This window comes from Apteryx mantelli, chromosome Z, assembly GCF_036417845.1.
Source record: "Apteryx mantelli isolate bAptMan1 chromosome Z, bAptMan1.hap1, whole genome shotgun sequence".
In the NCBI taxonomy this organism is placed as follows: Eukaryota; Metazoa; Chordata; class Aves; order Apterygiformes; family Apterygidae; genus Apteryx; species Apteryx mantelli.
This window is the reverse complement of record NC_090020.1, coordinates 45,882,631-45,901,764: the sequence shown is the minus strand read 5'-3', so window position 1 is coordinate 45,901,764 and position 19,134 is coordinate 45,882,631. Positions and strand designations below refer to the sequence as shown.

The following is a 19,134-nucleotide window of genomic DNA, read 5'->3' as shown; positions in this document are numbered from 1 at the left end:
AGGACAACAGAAGATACCATTATAAATTTTAAATATTAAAGATATTAAAGATAACATTAAAATTCTCTCTTTTTGTGAGCACTGATTTTTTTTAAATGCTGAAATAGGACATTCTTATTTTCAGAATAATGCACCCTATATTCCAAGTCACTTTAAAAAATTTTTTTGTTAAAATCTTTTTTTCTGGTGTTTCAAATTATAAAATACTACTTTGCATGTTTAGTATTAATACTAAAAAGGATTATGACTTAATTGTGTAATGCTTCTTCAAATTTAAATTCGTAGTTTGTTACAGGGATTACTTGCATTAATATGGTCTTCTGTGCTATCCCCAATACCATTAATTATTTTCTCATCTCATTCAGTTTCTCAGTGTTGATAACATTGACATCTCTCTTTCTTCTATTCCTTTTTTTCAGTTTTTCTGTATCTAAAACTTGGGGGTACCATATTTTGACTTACCCTATAAAGGGCTAACGTTCCTGCATTTTTTTTTCTGAGTATTTTTTTGAAATCACCACAAGACAATGAATTTTCTGTTTGTTTTTCTTTTCCTTGCAGTGTTACATCTGAATAAACACAATTTCTTTGTATGTAGTAAATATACAGAAAGCTTTTGAAAGCAAATGCTAATTTATTTAATCAGCAGTCATTTTAGGTTAAAAGTACGTAGGAGATTATGGAGCACAATGGTGTTAATACTGAACATGCAGAATTAAGACAACTGTTCTTTTGCTGCATTGCATTAAGTTTCTTTACTAGCCCAGACATCTGCATAAACTGGATTGCTGGACTTCATTAGTCATGGGGAAGAAAAAAATAATTTGGAGTGTTTTCCTCATTACTGAAGTATTAGTTTGCTCAGATATTAGAAACTTGCTCATAAAACATGAAAGAAAAGCTTTTTATTCAGCTGTTGAAATTCCAACTTCTTCTATTTTAAATATTGATTTATTCTTGGAAGCAAAAGTATTTCATGTCACATGAACTAGAAGTGATTTTGGAAGAGCTAGTAACCTTGTCTGAAAAGTGTGCAGGGAGACTTTAAAGCTCTTTAAACAATAGTATTTCTGCTATAACTCAGCAGAGAGGCGTATTTCTAAAATGTATATGAAAGCAAGCATATTCCTTCTCTTTATACGTCTAAATTAAGAAAATGGACTATGTTATAGTCGCCTGAATTTTCTTCCAGGCTCAGTTTGGAACTTTATCAGACTACTTTGAAGCTTTGCGCAAAGAAAGCAATTTGGGTGAAAAGAGCAGCAATTCATTTTTTCCTGTTTTAAGTGGAGACTTTTTCACATATGCAGACAGAGATCATCATTACTGGAGTGGATACTTTACATCGCGACCGTTCTATAAGCGACTAGATAGGGTTCTGGAATCCTACCTGAGGTAAGTACAGCCATCTTGTAAATGGGTAACACGTCTTCAAGTGTATTAAATGTATTTGACAGATGGAAAAGTAATTTCGAAATGCACATTTTAAATTTACGTCAGTCATTACAGAAAGGCTAACCTAAATGGCCTCCAAATGTAGTTTTTGTTACAATAATTAATCTGTGCATGTGGCATGTTAATAGATGCACAGAAATACAGTGATATTTTTTCTATCCAAATAAATAACAGTTGTTTTAAAATACTATTCAAGTCATCAGTAATTCCTGATTTCATGAAAAATAACAGGTATGGTTTTTATTTCTGTATGAGATTTGGATAGCTGTCAGATCAGTCTATCATTATGGCTATTCTGTGAACTCTTCTAGAGAAAAATACAAAGGTGTGAGTTTTACCAGGGTTATTGGAGGCAATTCAGAAGTAGTCAGGACTATTGTGTGCCAAGCAATCTCAGATTGTGAGGTATGGTTTCTGCTGAAAAGTCTTTGCATCTTCTTTAAAAAAAAAAAGGGGAGGGGCAAAAACAAACCTATACTGAATTTTAGTTAATGCAATAGTTATGAGGTTCTCCCTTGCAGATGCACTGGATAAGATATATTGTAAATAAATTTAATTATAATTTAAGGCTCCAAAAAGATATTTTGGACTGGTGCATATGATGCGAATCCTTAGTATTTCATTTAAACTCCAAAAGATTATTCTTCAAAGGATCCTTCCTCAAAGGATACTTTTTGTCTTCTGGAAGGACCAATTTGAGTTTACCTGTTAGAGTGCTTCTGTATGTCAGGAGGACCCTTTTGCATTAGAGGAAAAATTGGTGCAATGGTGAGTGATCCTTAAGAAAGGATTTCTGAGCCTTATAACTTTGTGTTGTAGTGGCTGCTGCAGTAGCGGAGGGAGCAAAGAAGGGAAAATGTTTCTGATGTAGTAAATAGTGTTTCAGAGAGAGATATGAGTACCTTTCAGAAGTGAAACTATTTATCAAACAGATTTTTTTCCATCTTTCAAGGAATCAAGTCTTCACTTGAGTGGCATCAATAGAGTCTCCACAAACTTTGGAAGCAACTTCTCTGTGATCTGTGATCAGTTTTTTAAATAATGAATATGACTTTTTTAGCCTTTTCTCTGAACTCTGAGAGAATAAGAGAACTGAGAGAAATCAAGAAATTCAGTGAAGAAGAAATGGAAGCAGTAGAAGGAAGAATAAGAAATGTGTAAGGAGAAGTGAGATTGAGGGACTGAGAATAAAAAATATATTAGGGAAGAGGCAATGTAATATAATAAAGTATTGGATTGAATAGGAGGGAGAAAAGGCATTTCACAAATGGAAAAGCAGGGAGGAATGAACCCAAAAAGTCACAGCAAGTACAAGAAAAATAAGACCAAAGTTGTGAGGGATGATGACAAAAAGCAAGGAGAAGATTCCTTGTGCAAGAGAATGTAAAAATAATGAAGTAAGGTTAAGTCATGAGAGAAAAAACTTCAGCAGTGTTTCATCTTTGGAAAATGATCAAAGCATATATATGCATACCAAAAGCTCCTGAAATTGATGCCCTGGTGTTTCATGTCTTTGTTTGTTTGTTTTCCTCTAGAAATTGTTCAATATTGTATTGGTGTGAAATGTTTTCAGTGTTGGTTTAATATTTTCTTCTTCCTGTCTGTGATCATCTAGCATGGCCTGCCTGCTCACCAGTTGGTCTGACTCTTGCTCTCTCTGATGGGAGCCTTTCATTCTGTATGTGCTGCTTTTCTGAACATCATCTTGTACATGTTCTTTGATTTTTTTAAATCTCAGTGGAAATATACCTTTTTATCTGTCTACAGACTCACAATTTTTTAAATTTTGTAAGACAATGAATGTTGCTGAAATTTAAGGAGCAATATTTGGACTTGGATGCAAAACAATTTTCTGTAACATATGGAGTGCTTGTAAGGAGTGTGCACTGTAAAATTAGATTTATTTTTATGCTTTATATATCTGGAAATTTTTTTTATATATTCGTACAAGTGACATCAAGTGTGCTTGCAGTCTTAATTATATTGTCAGGAAAAAATTATGTTTTATTAAACAACTTTTTGAGGAAAGGGAATATCAACCTGAGTGACCTGACTGGAAACAGGTGCTTTTTAGCAGAATGGGATGATTACCTGTAGGTTTCAGGTCTGAGCTTAAAAATTTAATAACACAAAAAGACTCCACTTGCTTCTTTCTTTACATTATAGGTTTTTTTCTTAATGATATTTTAGTACTATGAAAAAAGTTTGCATCCAGTTCTGAAAAATGAAATGTTGCCAGCAACATAGCAAAATGTTAAATTGATACAAGTTCATAATGGTAAAACTGTGAACTTTTTTATTTTCTGCAAAAGTATTTTTAAATGCCATTTCTGGAACGATTAAAAATATTTTTATATGTTGCCAAATGTATGCAGCCAAATAACAGCAAATGACAATGCTTAATTCCGTGGTTGCATTTCTGGATCCACAAAAGCCTGGTACCTTAGCATTTGATGGCAAATAATATTTTATTACTGTGTTAGCACCTTGATTAATATTAAAGCACTTTCCATAAAGTGAAACTTTTTTTTTTTCTTTAGAGGCAGAGTTGCACATATATGCTTCTGTTGGTTTTTTTCCGGTGACCTGCTCGCCAGATGGCCACTGGCATTTTTATTTCAGTAGCTTTACTGGCTTACTAGGCACGCAGGGGACTCAAGTTCAGGTTCCTCCTTACATGTTCTGACCCTTCTTGGAAACAGTGTTTTGTCCTCTGAATAATGATGCTTTGGAATTTGAGCTGATAATGAGGTGAGGGTTATCTTCCATGAGGGAGTCTTTAGGGCATGGATTCACCACTTACTACTAGAACCTACAGTCACAAGCTGTGGGGTTTAGGAAGAACAGCTGAACTAACTTGCATCTTGCAAATAAAGTGAAGAGGCAAAGTGGAGTGTGGAACAGTAATACTGCTAATGCTGCCTGGTGTTTCTTAGCACTCTGTAGCATGCCACACGACTGAACTTCTGCAAAAGATGCAGAAAAAAGATGTCTGTTCACTGGTATGTACTCTATTAATGCTTTTGCTCTAATTTTTGAATGCCAGAGTTAAAAAAAAAAAAAAAAGAGAAAGAAAGAAAAACCAAATTTTAGCAAAATTTAATACAATTTAAGTTTTAAAATTAGGTATATTATACATGTACAGACTGTAAAATATGTTGAGGCTAGTCATAATTACAAAAACCTTTAGCAGGTGTTATTCCATAGTAGCATATTGTGTTTATTGAAAGTTTAGGAAGAAAACTTAAGTACAAAATTGTAAGTGGCCTTTTTATATCTAGATGGCACAGTGCAGGTGATACTGTGGCTGTCTGAATTGAATAATTAATTTTTATATTAGAATATTTAAAACACCTATGAAAAAAATTTTAAATTCAACTCTGGCAGAGGGAATAAATTAGTTAGTGTACCAGGGATTTCATTTCATTTTCTTTTAGTTTTATCTTAGCTTTATCTTCTCAAGCCTCTTAAGTGTATTCTTTTTATTGTCATCTTCGCTTTTCATTAGGTATATTTCAGGACATGTTATGTGAATTACTTTCAAGTTTGTTTGTAGTATTTACTACTTTTCACTATTAATATAGTCCTTCATTTAGAGTAAATACAGTTAACATCAACATCTTAAAGAGCTGTTAAACCTGCCAGTAAAGAGTATCTGAAAGAGAACTAAATTTCTGATTTATTATTCTTGTGAATTAAACCAAAACATGTCACTAAGGAAGTACTTGTTTAAAAAAAAAAAAAAACAAACCCATTCTCTGTTAGCCTCTGTGAATAATGTGTGAAGAACAAGATGTATAAATGCCTACTTGTCAGTTTAATGTAGCTTTGCTGTCAGAGACCTGGTAAAGCTTCAAGGACAACATAATAGCTGTGAGAACAGCAGAATTTGGGGTTTTCTCTCTTTTTTTTTCTTTAAAATTAGAGGAAAAACATTCTGCTCTTATTTAATTAATAAACCCCTCTGCTGAGTTAAATTTCCCCTAGTTCTTTCTGAGCTCACCTGTATGTATCTCCTGTTCTTGGTTTATTCCCCTTCTTTCCATCAGGATTAACACTTCTACTTAGTACCTGGGAAACTGCAGTGCAGTGTTCTCCCTCAGGACCTGCTAAGAAGAATGCCTGTTTAAGCAAGAAAAAAAGTTGTTCTTTGTTTGTTTGGATTTTATTTTGTCTTTTGTTTTTAAGTTTTGGGTTTGTGCGTTATGAAAGTTTAACAGTTTTATAATGGAGATTGAATAATTGCTGATTTGAGACAGAATTAACTACTTAATGCTAATTGAGAGGAGATAGATGGGTTGAAATAGCTGGTGAAAGGCCATGAAGTCAGTGACCTGAAGTTTGTTTAATGTGATAATGGAAGGATGCAAAGAAAATCGGCATTTTTGGTGGCAGCTTAAGAAAACAGCCTGCAATTTCATTCTTAATAAGTGTAATCAGGGCAAAATTGTGTTAAGACTGCAAAAAAAGGTTGTTGAAATAATTCAGATGGAAGATTAGAGCCTTGGCAATAGTTTTAGCTGTATAAGTAGATAGAAAAGGCCACACCTTGGAATTCAGAAGTACTTGATACCCTTATTTAGGCTACTTATAAAGTGGACATAAAGATAACCTAGTGTAGGCTTTGAGCAATCAGTGAAACAGTTTTTGATCTATTCGCAAAGTATTTCTTCAGGTAGAGATATAGGGACAAATTACAACAAAGGAATAATCTGTGGTAACTGCTTTATGCACACCTCTAATCTGTAGTAGTTTGAAACAAAGGTGATAAATAGCAAGGTTTTATGCAGCTTTTATGGAGATATGTTAGAGGGAGGTAAAGGCTTATTTTTAAGCTGAAGTGTCCTCTAGCAAAGTGCTTCTTGTGGTTTCACCTCTGGGTATCTTTCTTTGACCGTTGAACCACTGGAATGTTTAGAATAATATTGAGACTTGAAAGAAAAATTTTGCAACAAAGAGATTTACGTATTAGATCTGTAAAATGGAATCAGTTTATTTTTCTGAAACACAAAACAGTTCAAGTGTTCTTCTAAAGAAAATAGCTTTACAGTGAAGTTGCAGAAGCAATAGGAACTGAAAATGTAGATCTATTATATTGCCATCGTGAGATTTCTGGATAAGGGACCAAGTGCCAGATTAACTGGAGTGACCCTGGCAGAGCAAAGAGTATGTTTTTTTGGGCCAAGCTAGTGTTGATGGGAGGTGAAGGTAAACAGCAGCAGAAGTCATTTTCTATTCTGAGTGGGCACTGGGGTGCAAAATTCTCTTTGAGAATGTGGCAAAGAAGTTTGATTCATACACCTAGGACTTCCTCATTCTGTTGCTAAAATATCAACAATAGGAAAATAAATTGGATTATTATATATACAGTGTGCCTTTCAGTTTAGTTTGACAGAAGTTAGTCCATGGGTATTTGAGATAAATGGCCTTTTTCAGTATTGCTTTAAATACGGCTTGCCACATGCTACTGAATCCAAAGGCATTTAAACATCTTAACAATTAATATCTATGCACAGTCTGAAAACCCAAATTGAGACCAATTTTTAAATTTTTCTGTGATACCTAATATAAATTTTAACATGTACTCACTGACAACATGGGCAAATGTAAGAGTTAAGGTATTTTCCATTTTTGTGGCGTTTTTAAAGTTAGTTTTACATTTTGCTTTCTTTGCTTTTTATAACATTAATCTATCTTTTTGGTTTTCTCCAACTTCAAGAAACTTTCATTAAGCTGAAATAAAGTTTGAAAGGAACCTGACACTTTCTTAATTTGTAAAAACAAAAATATAACATTTTAGGAAGAGGAGCTAGAAAAAAGTTGACAGATGGTTTTCTAAGAATTTGTACGGGCATCTTTTTGTTAGTTAGGTATTTCAGTATGTTTGGCAATTAATGTTTTTGAAAAATAAATTTAGATTCTCATAAAACCATTGAAAACGTAAAGATAATATTTTAATGCTAGAAGCATTTGCGTAAGAAATAGGAGAGGAGGGCTCTGTGTTGTGTTCAGTCTAAGGGTTTTTGAATCCAGTGTTTCTGTCTTTCAGCCAAATGTTTTAGTGAGCAGGTGAATGAACTGCCTGTGTCTTTTGGGGAATTTATTTTGCTTGAAGTACAAAAGATAAACTGGATAAATATATTATCTGTGGATTCTATAGAATATTTATCTTTAAGATAATGTTGCTGGTTTAATAAGTTCTTTTTTTGGAATGTGAATTGTACATCTCTAAGACAGTTTATCCTTAATGCATCATTTTAAGGTCTGATCTGTATACCTCACACATTTGTGAAAGTGGTATGTTATATTTGTACTGACATTTTTAGGTTATAGCTGCATTTCCCATCACTGAAGTCTTTCAGAAAGCTAATGAGGTTTTTTATGATGATGAGGTGCAACAGGGATTTTAATTGTTTAAAGCTAGCAGTAGGCTAAAAAGTACAAGATTGATGTTTAAAGAACTCATGGAACTAGGTTTGAGGAAAATTGTGTGAAAACTTCAGTTTTTTTCTTCAGGTAAAATGTATGTTGCTTTTTGCTTTCTAAAGAAATAGAAATATTTGATTTTTCTCTACAATTCTAGGGCAGCTGAGATCTTTTACTCCTTGGCTTTGGTACAGTCCAGTAAATCTGACAAGATGAGCATATTTCCTTCAGTGGATCACTATAAATTGCTGACAGAGGCTAGGAGGAACCTTGGACTCTTTCAGCATCATGATGCCATTACGGGAACATCTAAAGATTGGGTGGTTGTGGATTATGGCACAAGGTAATTTATCGTAAATGTATAAACAAAAATATTATTTTTCCTTTAAAAAAAAACAGTATTTACTTCAAACACAGATACCTATTTGCTACATCTAGCAACATACTCTGTACTAACAACATAGTATTATCGCTTACTGCAGTTACTGTGGTATTTCATGTGAATATCTAGCGGTATTTTTATAAGGATGGTGGATTTGATTCACTATGCTCCTATGAGTTAGGAAATATTTTCCTACTCCTATAGAGTAAGAATTTGAAACCCAAATAAAATTTCTCTGGGTTGCAAAAGAAGTTGTTCTTTAATTACAGAGCTGTTATTTTGGGTAGTAACTGTTGTAGAGACCATTGTATATCTGCCTGTGCAGATGCACAACAATCAAGAAACACTGTCATTTAAATATACGTTGCTTGAGAAATCCTACATCCTCTATAACCTTCCCACCTTCAGCCTTGGAAATCTTTTTCATTCTGTCAGTATTCTACTTTATTTGTATGTTTTTCTTCATTCGTATTATATCCTTCAGGTGAGTTGCTTTCTCAGTATTGAGTATTTGCAAAATATTCCACTAACTATGTAGTGAAATCCTCTTTGAAAAGGTATGTGCGTGATATATGACTGTCTCTGTAGCTATATACCTTTAAGGTGATCATGCTTTTGTTCATGAGATTCTTACATATTGGAATATTAAGCACTGCTAGATGTGATGGTAGAGCATGTCCATTAAATAAGTCATTATCTAAAATGTCTTTAGCATACTCTGTTTTTCTGTTTTAAGCTACTATATTCATGGAGAGTATTTTTAAATTCCTTTTTTTTTTTTTTTAATATCTATTAAAGCATATAGTCAAGGTAATGTGCAGTGCACTTTTCTGGCTAGGGGTGAATAAAATAGTGTCTTTTCATTTTACAAAATAAAATTAGGCAGCTGTATATTTTTACAAATTCAAAAACCTCGTATCAGTTGAATCAGTGTGGTGCTGATTATTGCTTAAATGTATTATCTCTGTGTTTGTGATGGCTTCTCTGATCCTGATAATAAGCAATCTTGACTCTAACCAAATTTTCAGGCCTGCTGTCTCCAGTATAGAAATTGGAAATCAAACATATAAAACACAGAAACATTCCGAAACATAACATTTTGAAAAAATACTTGGTATCCTGGGGGCATACATTTCATAGTGTAACAGTGGGGTGGAGATGTATCTCATTTTCAGGATTCAAGAAAGGAACATAATGAAAATTCAGAATATTTCCACATTTTGCAATCTGGGCAGCAATTATAAATAGCTGTTCTTAAGCTGATGCTTCATTAATATTAAAAATTACATTTCTCTTTCTGTAACTCTTATTTTTGATATTTCTGTATCTTTTTGAAGGTTTGTTGTCACTCTGAATAAACACAACTTCCGAAAACTAACACTACTTTAAAAATTAACAGGCTTTTCCATTCTCTAATGAACTTGAAGAAAGTGATAATTGACTCTGCTCATATTCTTATCCTAAAGGATAAAGATACTTATAATTATGATGCATCAACTCCGTTTCTTAAGATGGTAAGTTATCTTTATTTTTTCCAAAAATAAAATTTGAATAACGATGTCTTTTCAAATACCATTTGAAATGCCTGGGATTTTCAGTCAGACTGAAATTTGCCAGTAATATGTGCTCAAAAATATGCTACTTATCACTGTTCATCTTAATTGAAGATGTGGGAAAGTAAAAATTGAAATTTTCTTTTGTAAGGAGCTGAGGAAACCACACAGCTAAAGGAAATGGGCTCCTTCTGTTAGAGTTTGTGAATCACATAGTAAAACCAGGTGTTTTAATTTTCATGCACATGTAAATTTGTTGATGATTTCAGCATCATGCATGATGTATATGTGAATGTATCACTGTACATAATCCTGTAATTTTACTTTGCTTGTTGCTTAAGAAATACAGGAAGAAGAAAATTTCCATCTTGACTGAATATGAGCCCAGACTGGATTTGCAAAACCAAGTGTAGATGAGACCTTGACCTTTTTTCCTTAACTGAGATTATTTGAAATGGGAATTTACAGAGAACAAAATCAGCAACAGATCCCCATATGTCATTTTGAGATCTGTTTTACAGAGGAGAACACATTAAAGAAGCACACTTGCTAATATTGTTTCCTGTCAAAATTCTTAATTTTTTCACTTTACAGTCAAAAGCAGTCTACTATGATAGCTAAGTAATCTTAGAAAGTCCTACACCTGAATAGATAGGAAATGAGATGCTTTAATGCTTTTGTGCATAAACATAGCAGGATTAAGACAGTCGTTAGTATATGATTATGTGGTGCTTTAACATAATTAAAGGTAGTACACTGATGTATATTCTGCTGGCTAAGATATGCCTGCGTATTATCTTAAATTAGTCTTTCAGTCATATATACTGAAAAAAAAACAGTCAAAATAGTCCTTTATACATTCTGTGACTTTGATATGATATTTATTTATTTATTTATTCATTCATCCTGGTTTATATATATATATTTAATCCTGGTTGGAAAAAGGCTAACAAAATGAATATGCACCCTCGTAAAACAGAATATTTTGAGGTCATTCACGGAAGGAAGTAAAGCTTTCAGTTTAAGTATCTACTCTGAATTATATTAGAGGGTATTGTGATGTTGCATTTTACTAAACTTTCACTATTCTTGTGCTATATGAGTCTGCAGATTACTACTAGGTTATGAAGTAGTAATTCATGTTTAAACTGTGTACCACTTAGGGGCATACTAACAGGCAAGAACACCATTTAATTACCATTGTGAAAGCACAGATCACAAAGATGATGCTTATTTCAATGAATTTATAATCTATATATAAGATGGAAAAAAACAGCTGATTATCTATTTGTACAGTAACTGCAAAATACCAGAAGCCTAAAATTCCTGCACTTTTGTAGATACCATGACAAAAGATTTTTAGGGGGCGATTTGAAGGATGTTAATGGGAGAACTTTCAGGATAGTTACAAAGAGGTATTTACAAACCTTGAGCAAGCAGAAAGTCTAAAGATGCTTGTTTCAAAATATTGTCAAAAGTAGGTGATGGAAGCTGATGCCATGGATTGATCAGAGGTGGGCGTTCAGAATGAATGTGAAGAGAGTCAAGGAGGACAAATGATAAATAATGACTTTAAGGCTGGAAGCAGGGAATTTTCTTCTGGAAAAGGAAAAAGGAAAGGAAGGAAAATTCATTCTCCTGTGACAGGAGAAGGAGGCAAAGAGACGTCATTGAAGGAACAGGCCGGTAGACTGTAGCAGCATTCCAGTAGATATACCCAGGGAGAAATGGCACTTCTTGATGCCCGAGGAAAAGAGGTTGCAAACAAGACACGATGGAAGGATCCCAGAAGGACATTGCTTGCCCCGTTTTCAGCTGTTCTTAATTGTTAATTACATGTGAAAGCATTATGGCTTTCTCAGCTAATATCTAGGTGCCTAGTAGAATACTAGGTACATCATACAACTTTTACAGATTTAAATTAGTAAACAAACAAAACCTATATTGCTTGGAGAGAATATACTGAAAAAGAGAGTATGATTTAGAGATCTGCGAGTGATCTGAGATCCAATCTGTTAAGTGTAATGGTGCCACTGATTGCACTAGTAGTGGTGTATTCTAGTCTTACTTGTTGCATGGAGCTAAGAGAGAAAACTTTAAAGTGAGCAGGCAATGGTTGGGTTTGAAAAACAGGGCTTTGAGAATGTTTTGGAGTATTCTGAGGAACTGGGAGCTTTGCACTCTACTTGCAAAGTCTATAGTTACCACTGTTATATGAACCCATAGGAATGCAACGGTGCATTGACAACTAGACTTTCTTTTAAACTTGCTTGTGTTGTAGGCTCAATTTTATTTCAAGATACAGAGAATTGAAAGTAGGACCATGCACAAAATTTTAGATTGCACAATTATTTATTGCTAGTAAACTCAGTACTGGGCTGGGATAAATGTGCCGTTAAGCTAAGCATTAATATACTTACCATGCCCAGTGCATGTACCAAATCTTTGTTAGCCAGGCAGTCAGTCAGGTTGGGAAACATTGGCTTTTATTGCTCCTTGGAGTGGGTTGAATCTCAGTTTTGCTGAGGTGCTGTTTTCTTGCTCTTAGCAGCCTTTCCTAAGGCTTTTCTATCTTTTCATGTTGGTATTTCTTTTCTGTAATCTTTTATTTTACTTCATTTTGAACTTTAATAATGACTATCAATTTAGGAATCTCACCTCTGTATTCCCATATTTCTGTTTTATCATCCACAGTTTAGTAGTTTACATGTTATCTTGCTTAGAGACTAAGGTAACAGTGACAGCAATGTTTCATTATCATCTCAGTAGAACTGAGCCCTGAGTCACAGTGTACTTAAGAGTGCTAAATAATAAATATTTTTCAGTGCTGTGGCACAATTCTTAAATTACTTTAATACCATATTAAAAAAACATACAAACCCTGCAAATTGTTTTTAAAAATGTTATGTACAGTAGAAGGTAACAATGAGATCTGACCAAGACTAAACTGTAAGACCTTGTGACAAAAATACAGGAGTGTAGGGTTTCAGCGAATAAATTTATAGCAAAAGTAGAGGTATTATGAGCTGTTCCCAAGAGCAAGAAAGCTGTTTGTAAAATGTTAAGGAAGTTTGTAGTTATGATGTCTAGTATACAGCAATGAAAATGTGGGCTATTAATTTGATAATGGTGTGTAATATTAAATGATACTAATGAAAGCAAACTTATCCCAATGAATTAGTAAAAATAAGCTTTTTTCTTTTTTCAATCTGAAATCCTTAGTTTACAATCTTTGTGGATTTTTGTCTAATGTACAAAAATAAAAAAAAAAAATTTTGAAAAGGGTGAGATTGACATCTTCCTATGTAATGTGGTAAAATAGACCTCTGCTTATGATGTAACTAGCATGGCTTTGTATTTCCTAAAGCTCATGTGTATTTAATATACTGTGTATTCAAAAGCAAATTCAGAGATGTTCTGTTGTAGGATGATGTTCAGTCCTCGCAAGATTCTCTGCCACACAAGATGGTTATAAAGCTGACTTCACAACCGAGGTAAACGAGTACATATTACTGAGCATCTGAGATTTTTGTGTGTTCTTTTCATTACTTGATACTTGTTATACCATCTTACTTTTTTCTAACTTTTCACTCAAAATAATGGTAAAATGTAATTTAGCATATTATGCTAAAATTGCATGTTTAGTTTGAAATAGGGCACTGAACTTTCAAAATATAAAGTTTCTCACATACCACTAATTCAGCTGCAGCAAGTATAGCAGTCTTTTTATTATATGTTTTTGCAGTATTATAATACTTAATAAATTATGCCTGAAAACAGCAATAGAAAACTCTAATTGAACATAATTACAACTGGCTGAATTAATGTTGTGAGGGAAACCTTAAGTTTTGTAAGTCCTAAAGTCACGATCTGTAGATACTGGATTGTCTTTTAAATTCAAGTAGAAGATCAAGTAGAAGATCAAATAGGAAGATGTTTGCTGTTAACTCCGTCTTTCTAGTGTATTAAGAACACTTATTTCTTTATTAACGGGTAGTTCTAGAGCTTGCAGTCACAAGTGACTGAAATGCTCCCAGGAACGTTCGCTATCCAGCCTGTAATAACTTCAACATTCATTAAAAACAACCTCAGCAAGTTGGTGGTAACATCCAAATCAAGTAAATAAGATGTATGGATATGAGAGCTGTTGTGTGTATGTAAAACAGGTAATACAAGGGCTTTTTGTTCTTTTAGAGGAAAAGATTTAAGATTTATTTTAAAAAGTGAGCATTATTTTTGCTGAGGTTTATATTTAATTTCTATAGTTCTGGCAAGTGGCAAGGTAATAAAACCTTTCTGGCCTAACTCATGAAGCTTACAGTTTATTAGAATGGCTGTTACTCTTCAAGAGTATTAATCAGATTCTTTGGAAAAATGAGCAAAGCTTGGTCCTTATGAACTTTTGGGATTCAATTTTCAGTCACCTAAAGTTTGATGTATATAGATAATACATATATATACATATATAGTTTTAATATAAGCTTGTCTCTAGAAGAATCATGTAAACATACATGCTGATTTCTTTTTTAAAAGGAGTTTTATTCTTTTATTTGAGTGAATGGGTGCTTTCAGAATATCTTTTTTGTTGTTGAAAACTGTCTTGGACAATGTGGTGATTTGACTAAAACCTTTTAACTTTTTCAAAACATCACTCCTGGTAGCTTCACTAGGAGAGGATTGTATAATCTGGAGATAACTGGAAAGAAGTTACAATGTTGACTCTTTTTCTGCCATTTTAGGGTAGCTCCAGTGCTTCTGCTTTCCCTGTCTAGTTTTGACTGTTGAAAGGGTTTTGTCCCCACCAACCCCCAGTATGTCTTTTTTTGCATCCACTGTGCCCATTATCTCTCTGCATAATATACTAAGTAAGCTTTCCTTTTTTTGGTGTTTATGCATTTCAAGTATTTGCTTGTTTTTCCTCATAGTTGTACATTAAGCAGATGTACATGTTCTGCTTTTTAATTTTAAAATTAATATTATCCTGGGAGCCTTCTTGCTGCTGTTCTCTGAACTTGTCTTAACTTGCTAAGAAGATAACATTGGTAAATAATTGCTAACTAGTTTTTTTCTGGCATTCTGAAGGTACCATACAGTCACATAATATGAAGTTCCTGTGTCAGAGAGTGTGTAATCAGAATTACAGGAGATAAAATGAAGAAGCAGCTTTGGGGGTGCAAGTGAAGGAGAAATGTAGGAAGGGAATCTTGTTATAAAGTTGTCTAAAAGCCTGTTTTTTGTAATGACTTTGTGTTTAAAAAAAAAAGCTTTCAAAACTTTCAAAACTTTCAAACTTTCAAAATGTTTAAGTGTACACTACTGCATGTTTCCTTTATTGTTAGAATTTGCATTTGAATACCTGTATGTTGAACTATCTATTTCTGTTTAAAGATGGACCTAGGTTTTCTAGGTCTCTGCTATCTCTCTGGTTGTATTCTGAATCTCAGCTAACCTTATTACCTGTGTAAAAGGTGATATATAAGCTGAGACTGCAACTTTTGATTAAAACTAGTGTGTGAGTATTATGAGTATGCATCTGAGTTTTCTAAGTAGCGGGTAAAGATGTGAAATGTTAATTTCAGTAGAATATTGAACACAACTTGATAAATTGTCATTAATGATTACTATGTTTAACCTTCAGAGCTTTCAGTTTCTAAGACAGAAATTGATTTCTTCAAATGGAAGATTGAAGCATCAGCAGGTTTAAAAATGCTGTCTGATTCTCATCAAAAGTTTTATCATTTGGTTATCCTTTATTCATAAGTATTCTTTATTGTTTATGTCCATAGCATGACATTTCTAGATTTCTTTCTGTTAATGTGTTTTAATATATTATTATGGGGGATAGAAGTTAGGCCAATGCAACTGTGACAAATTGTTACTTTTCCTTAATTGGCTGAATATTTAATTTTTTGTAGTTTTGCATCTTCATATGAAGATTTAAAAAGAAGAAAAGTTGTCTTGTAAATTGATCGTTCCTATGAAATATTGATTCATATCACCCACAAGTTTAGAATTACAAACCAGTGATGTGAAACTCATAAGAGTATTTTCTTTTGAATCTGATTAATTACTTAATCATTTTCCTTCTTCTTTTTTTTTTTTGGAAGTTGACCAAATTAATCAGCTTTTCAACAAAAGACTAATTTGCAATATGCTTTTGTCTGTATGTGGTTCCATTGTGATATCCTTTTTTTTAGTAAAGTGTTCTTTTTACTGCTTGTGAAAGTTGCAGTCAGTAGTGAAAGCTGGTTGAATGGACTGTACAGGATAGCTAATACAACTTGATTACAGGGAAAATAAGAAGAGAGAAAAAAATATCTATTTCTCAGTAATCATTCTTCCAGTATGAAGTATCTCTAAGATTGTTGTGTAGTTGAGAAGTGTAAATAGATACCTCTTTTAAAATATTTGTCATTATTTTTTCCCCCACCTATGCATCTCATTTGTCTATAGTGCTCTGTTGCCATCTTTTTCTGAAGCTGTAATCTTATAAAAAGGTAGTATGTTCATTTTAATAGAATTAATATGTGGAGTATTGGAAGTCATATTGTGACTCTGCCACCTTTACAACAAAACACTCTTACCAGCTTTTGAGTGCTGAAGTTTTGGCCTATTTAATTACACTAAAATCCTCTTAACTCCTTAATGAAGTTGACATTCCCCCCACCCCCCCCCACCCCAACAAACCTTAAAATACTCTTTAAATACAGGATATTAATAAGACCTCCTTTTAACAATATCCCTTTATTACCTTTAGCTCTATAATTATGTGTATAATTAAGCCTACCAGACTAGTGGTCTGTGAAGAACATTACTTGGAGGAGAATGAAGTTGAAAAGGACTGAAACTCCTGGCTGCTGCTGTTAATCCAGTACTTTTTCCTTTAAACAAAGGAATCTTGAGGAGGAGAAATGAACAATGTTTACAGGGGAACATGTCTGATGATTTTTGCTTGAGACTGTTACTGGTTTTTACTGTTTAAAAAAAAAAAAACAAAAAACCACTGGGGCTCAGTAGTATCTGAATATTTCTAGATTTGGCAGACTAGCAGTTTTTTGGCTGCTCTTCTGCTGCCTTAAAGAATGTGCTCTCATAGCAGTAAAAAATCTCTACTTTTTAATAAGCATAACTATCAAACAGTAGAAGATGATTGATGGAGAAAAAGACTTAAAATGAAGGTGGAAAAGGAAGCACAAAGGATGAAGAGAAGTGAGTCATATATTGCAGTTACTGTATATACTGAGCTTAAGCTGTAGCTAAGAGTCCTTTCTCGGCCTAGTTCTGATTAGGATTCCTTTCAAAATCGGGAGAATGAAGTCTCGAAAGTTTTGCAATGTGTTCTGAGAGATTTGGGGACAGCAACTTTGAGAAGTATTTCCTGATCACCTCCATATTAATTCAATCTCATTTTATTTTCCATTCCCATCCTTATTTCTTGGGTTCCACAAAAGGACGTGTTTGACATAGTTTCTTGTCTTGCTGTTTTGTTCACATCAGACACTCAAAATTTAGTCCATTTATTTCTCAATTGTTCTGCTTTGGTCTGCAACATGTAATTTCAACACAGTTCAGCTAATCCAGTATATTGTTTTCAGCTTTGCTAAATTGTTATGGATTTTTTCCATTAGTTTTTCACTGGAATTTTGTTACTTCAGATAGTTTGAAATAAAGAACCATGCACAGTAGATGGCATTGGTTGGTTTTAAATACAAAACTATCAAAAGGCTGCTATCTGTTTTTAAATATATATATATATATATATATATATATATATATATATATATATATATATATTTTGTCCAACTGTGTAGATCATGAGGAATTCACAAAGTGACTTCTGGCTTATGTTGTTCCTTTCCCCTCTTTTTCTGAGGGACCACATACCATGATGAGAGAACTAGCTGAGACTCTCAGGAATTCAAGGGAAGGCAGTCAAGTTGTAACACTTGGTTTCCTAGAACATACTGAGGGCAGTTTTGTAAAGGAGGTTCTATTGTTTTTCATCCTTCAAGGAATCCTTCAACTTTGTGAATGTTATTTTTAATAAGCAGCTAGAACTGAAGCCATTTATGGTAATACCTTGCTATGTATTGGAGACTTGGCGTGGTTTAATTCATAAAAGAAATTGTATAGGGGTGGTTTTTGTTGTTGTTGTTGTTGTTGTTGTTGTTTTTTAATGGTCACTTCAGCTAAAAAAAAAAAAAAAAAAAAAAACAAGCTTTCTCAAGTAAATGTCCAGCTAGATGTGGAACTACTTTTGCACTGTTCTGAAATAGTTCTGGAATTAACAAGGTCTGGTAGCAAGGGTATGTGCAAGTGTCACCTTTTATTATAGTGTATCTTGGAAACAGAGGCTATGAGTGGGCTAATGAAATTGGATACAGCATCATAATTCTATGAGAGCACTCTGTCCCTGGATATAATCCTTGCTTCTTGGGGATAGTCTGCCAGAGGTTGTGCTTCTGAAATGGCAAGAGACCTGCACTCATTGGACTTTGAGGGAGTTTGAACCTCTCGCCATCCAGTTCCACCTGACAGCTGTTGACAAAAGATATGTTGACAACGCAAGTGGCAAGATTTCCCAGCTATTTCTGTCGTCAGCATTTGCTGGCGACAGCATTGGAGAGGAGTGAGGTACATGACGAAATACCTGACCTAGCTGCCTGTACACCAGCTTGGATTTTGTAGTAGTATTGTTCGACACAACGTGGTGAACCCAGGACTGAATGAGACCTAATAACTGGCATCAGACATGCTTTTTTTTTGCTTCTGAACTCTCCTGTAACTGGCTGAGGGGTTTCATGTGCTCCATGGCACAGTGCAAGCATAGTGTAAGGCATCCCATTTGATCTGAAGTTACTATGGTATTCAGAGAGGAGTAGAGAATATTTGTAAAAATCATTGATTTAGGATTTTACAGTGCCAAACCAACAGTAATTAAATTTCACCCACAAATCAGTTTTCTGCAAATCATAGAGGAATGGTATGATACCCTTCTTTTATCAGACTAATTTAGTAGCTTAGCAGACGTGTTTTGCACTAGCTCAAATATTCAGGTTGCCTAGGGGATTAATTCTGAATAGAATACACTGTAATCAATGGCTTCTTCAAAAATCTGTCAAAGCACTGAGTAGTTTAATAACATCCATCTTATGAGAGAAAGGTTTGTTTTTCCAAATTGAGGAGGGGACAAGATAATCCAGACTATCAGCCTCACTTCAATATCTATGAGCAGCTGCAAGGCTTTGGCATAAGTTGTCTTAGTCTTGTTAGGGCCAAAATCTGCAGTTCTTTTAAAGGAAAAATTATAGTTTTCTT

At 33.7% G+C, this 19,134-nt stretch overlaps 1 protein-coding gene across 4 annotated transcripts in view; it reads left to right on the top strand.

Annotated features, from left to right (window-relative positions):
- Positions 1-19,134, top strand: part of MAN2A1 (mannosidase alpha class 2A member 1) — a 130,374-nt gene that overhangs the window by 52,563 nt on the left and 58,677 nt on the right. For all 4 annotated transcript variants that reach the window (XM_067316711.1, XM_067316710.1, XM_067316712.1 and 1 more), the window contains 4 exons: positions 1,193-1,395; positions 8,039-8,224; positions 9,663-9,777; positions 13,243-13,310. In XM_067316711.1, coding sequence (XP_067172812.1) covers positions 1,193-1,395; positions 8,039-8,224; positions 9,663-9,777; positions 13,243-13,310 — 572 coding nt within the window. The remainder of the gene's footprint in view (positions 1-1,192; positions 1,396-8,038; positions 8,225-9,662; positions 9,778-13,242; positions 13,311-19,134) is intronic.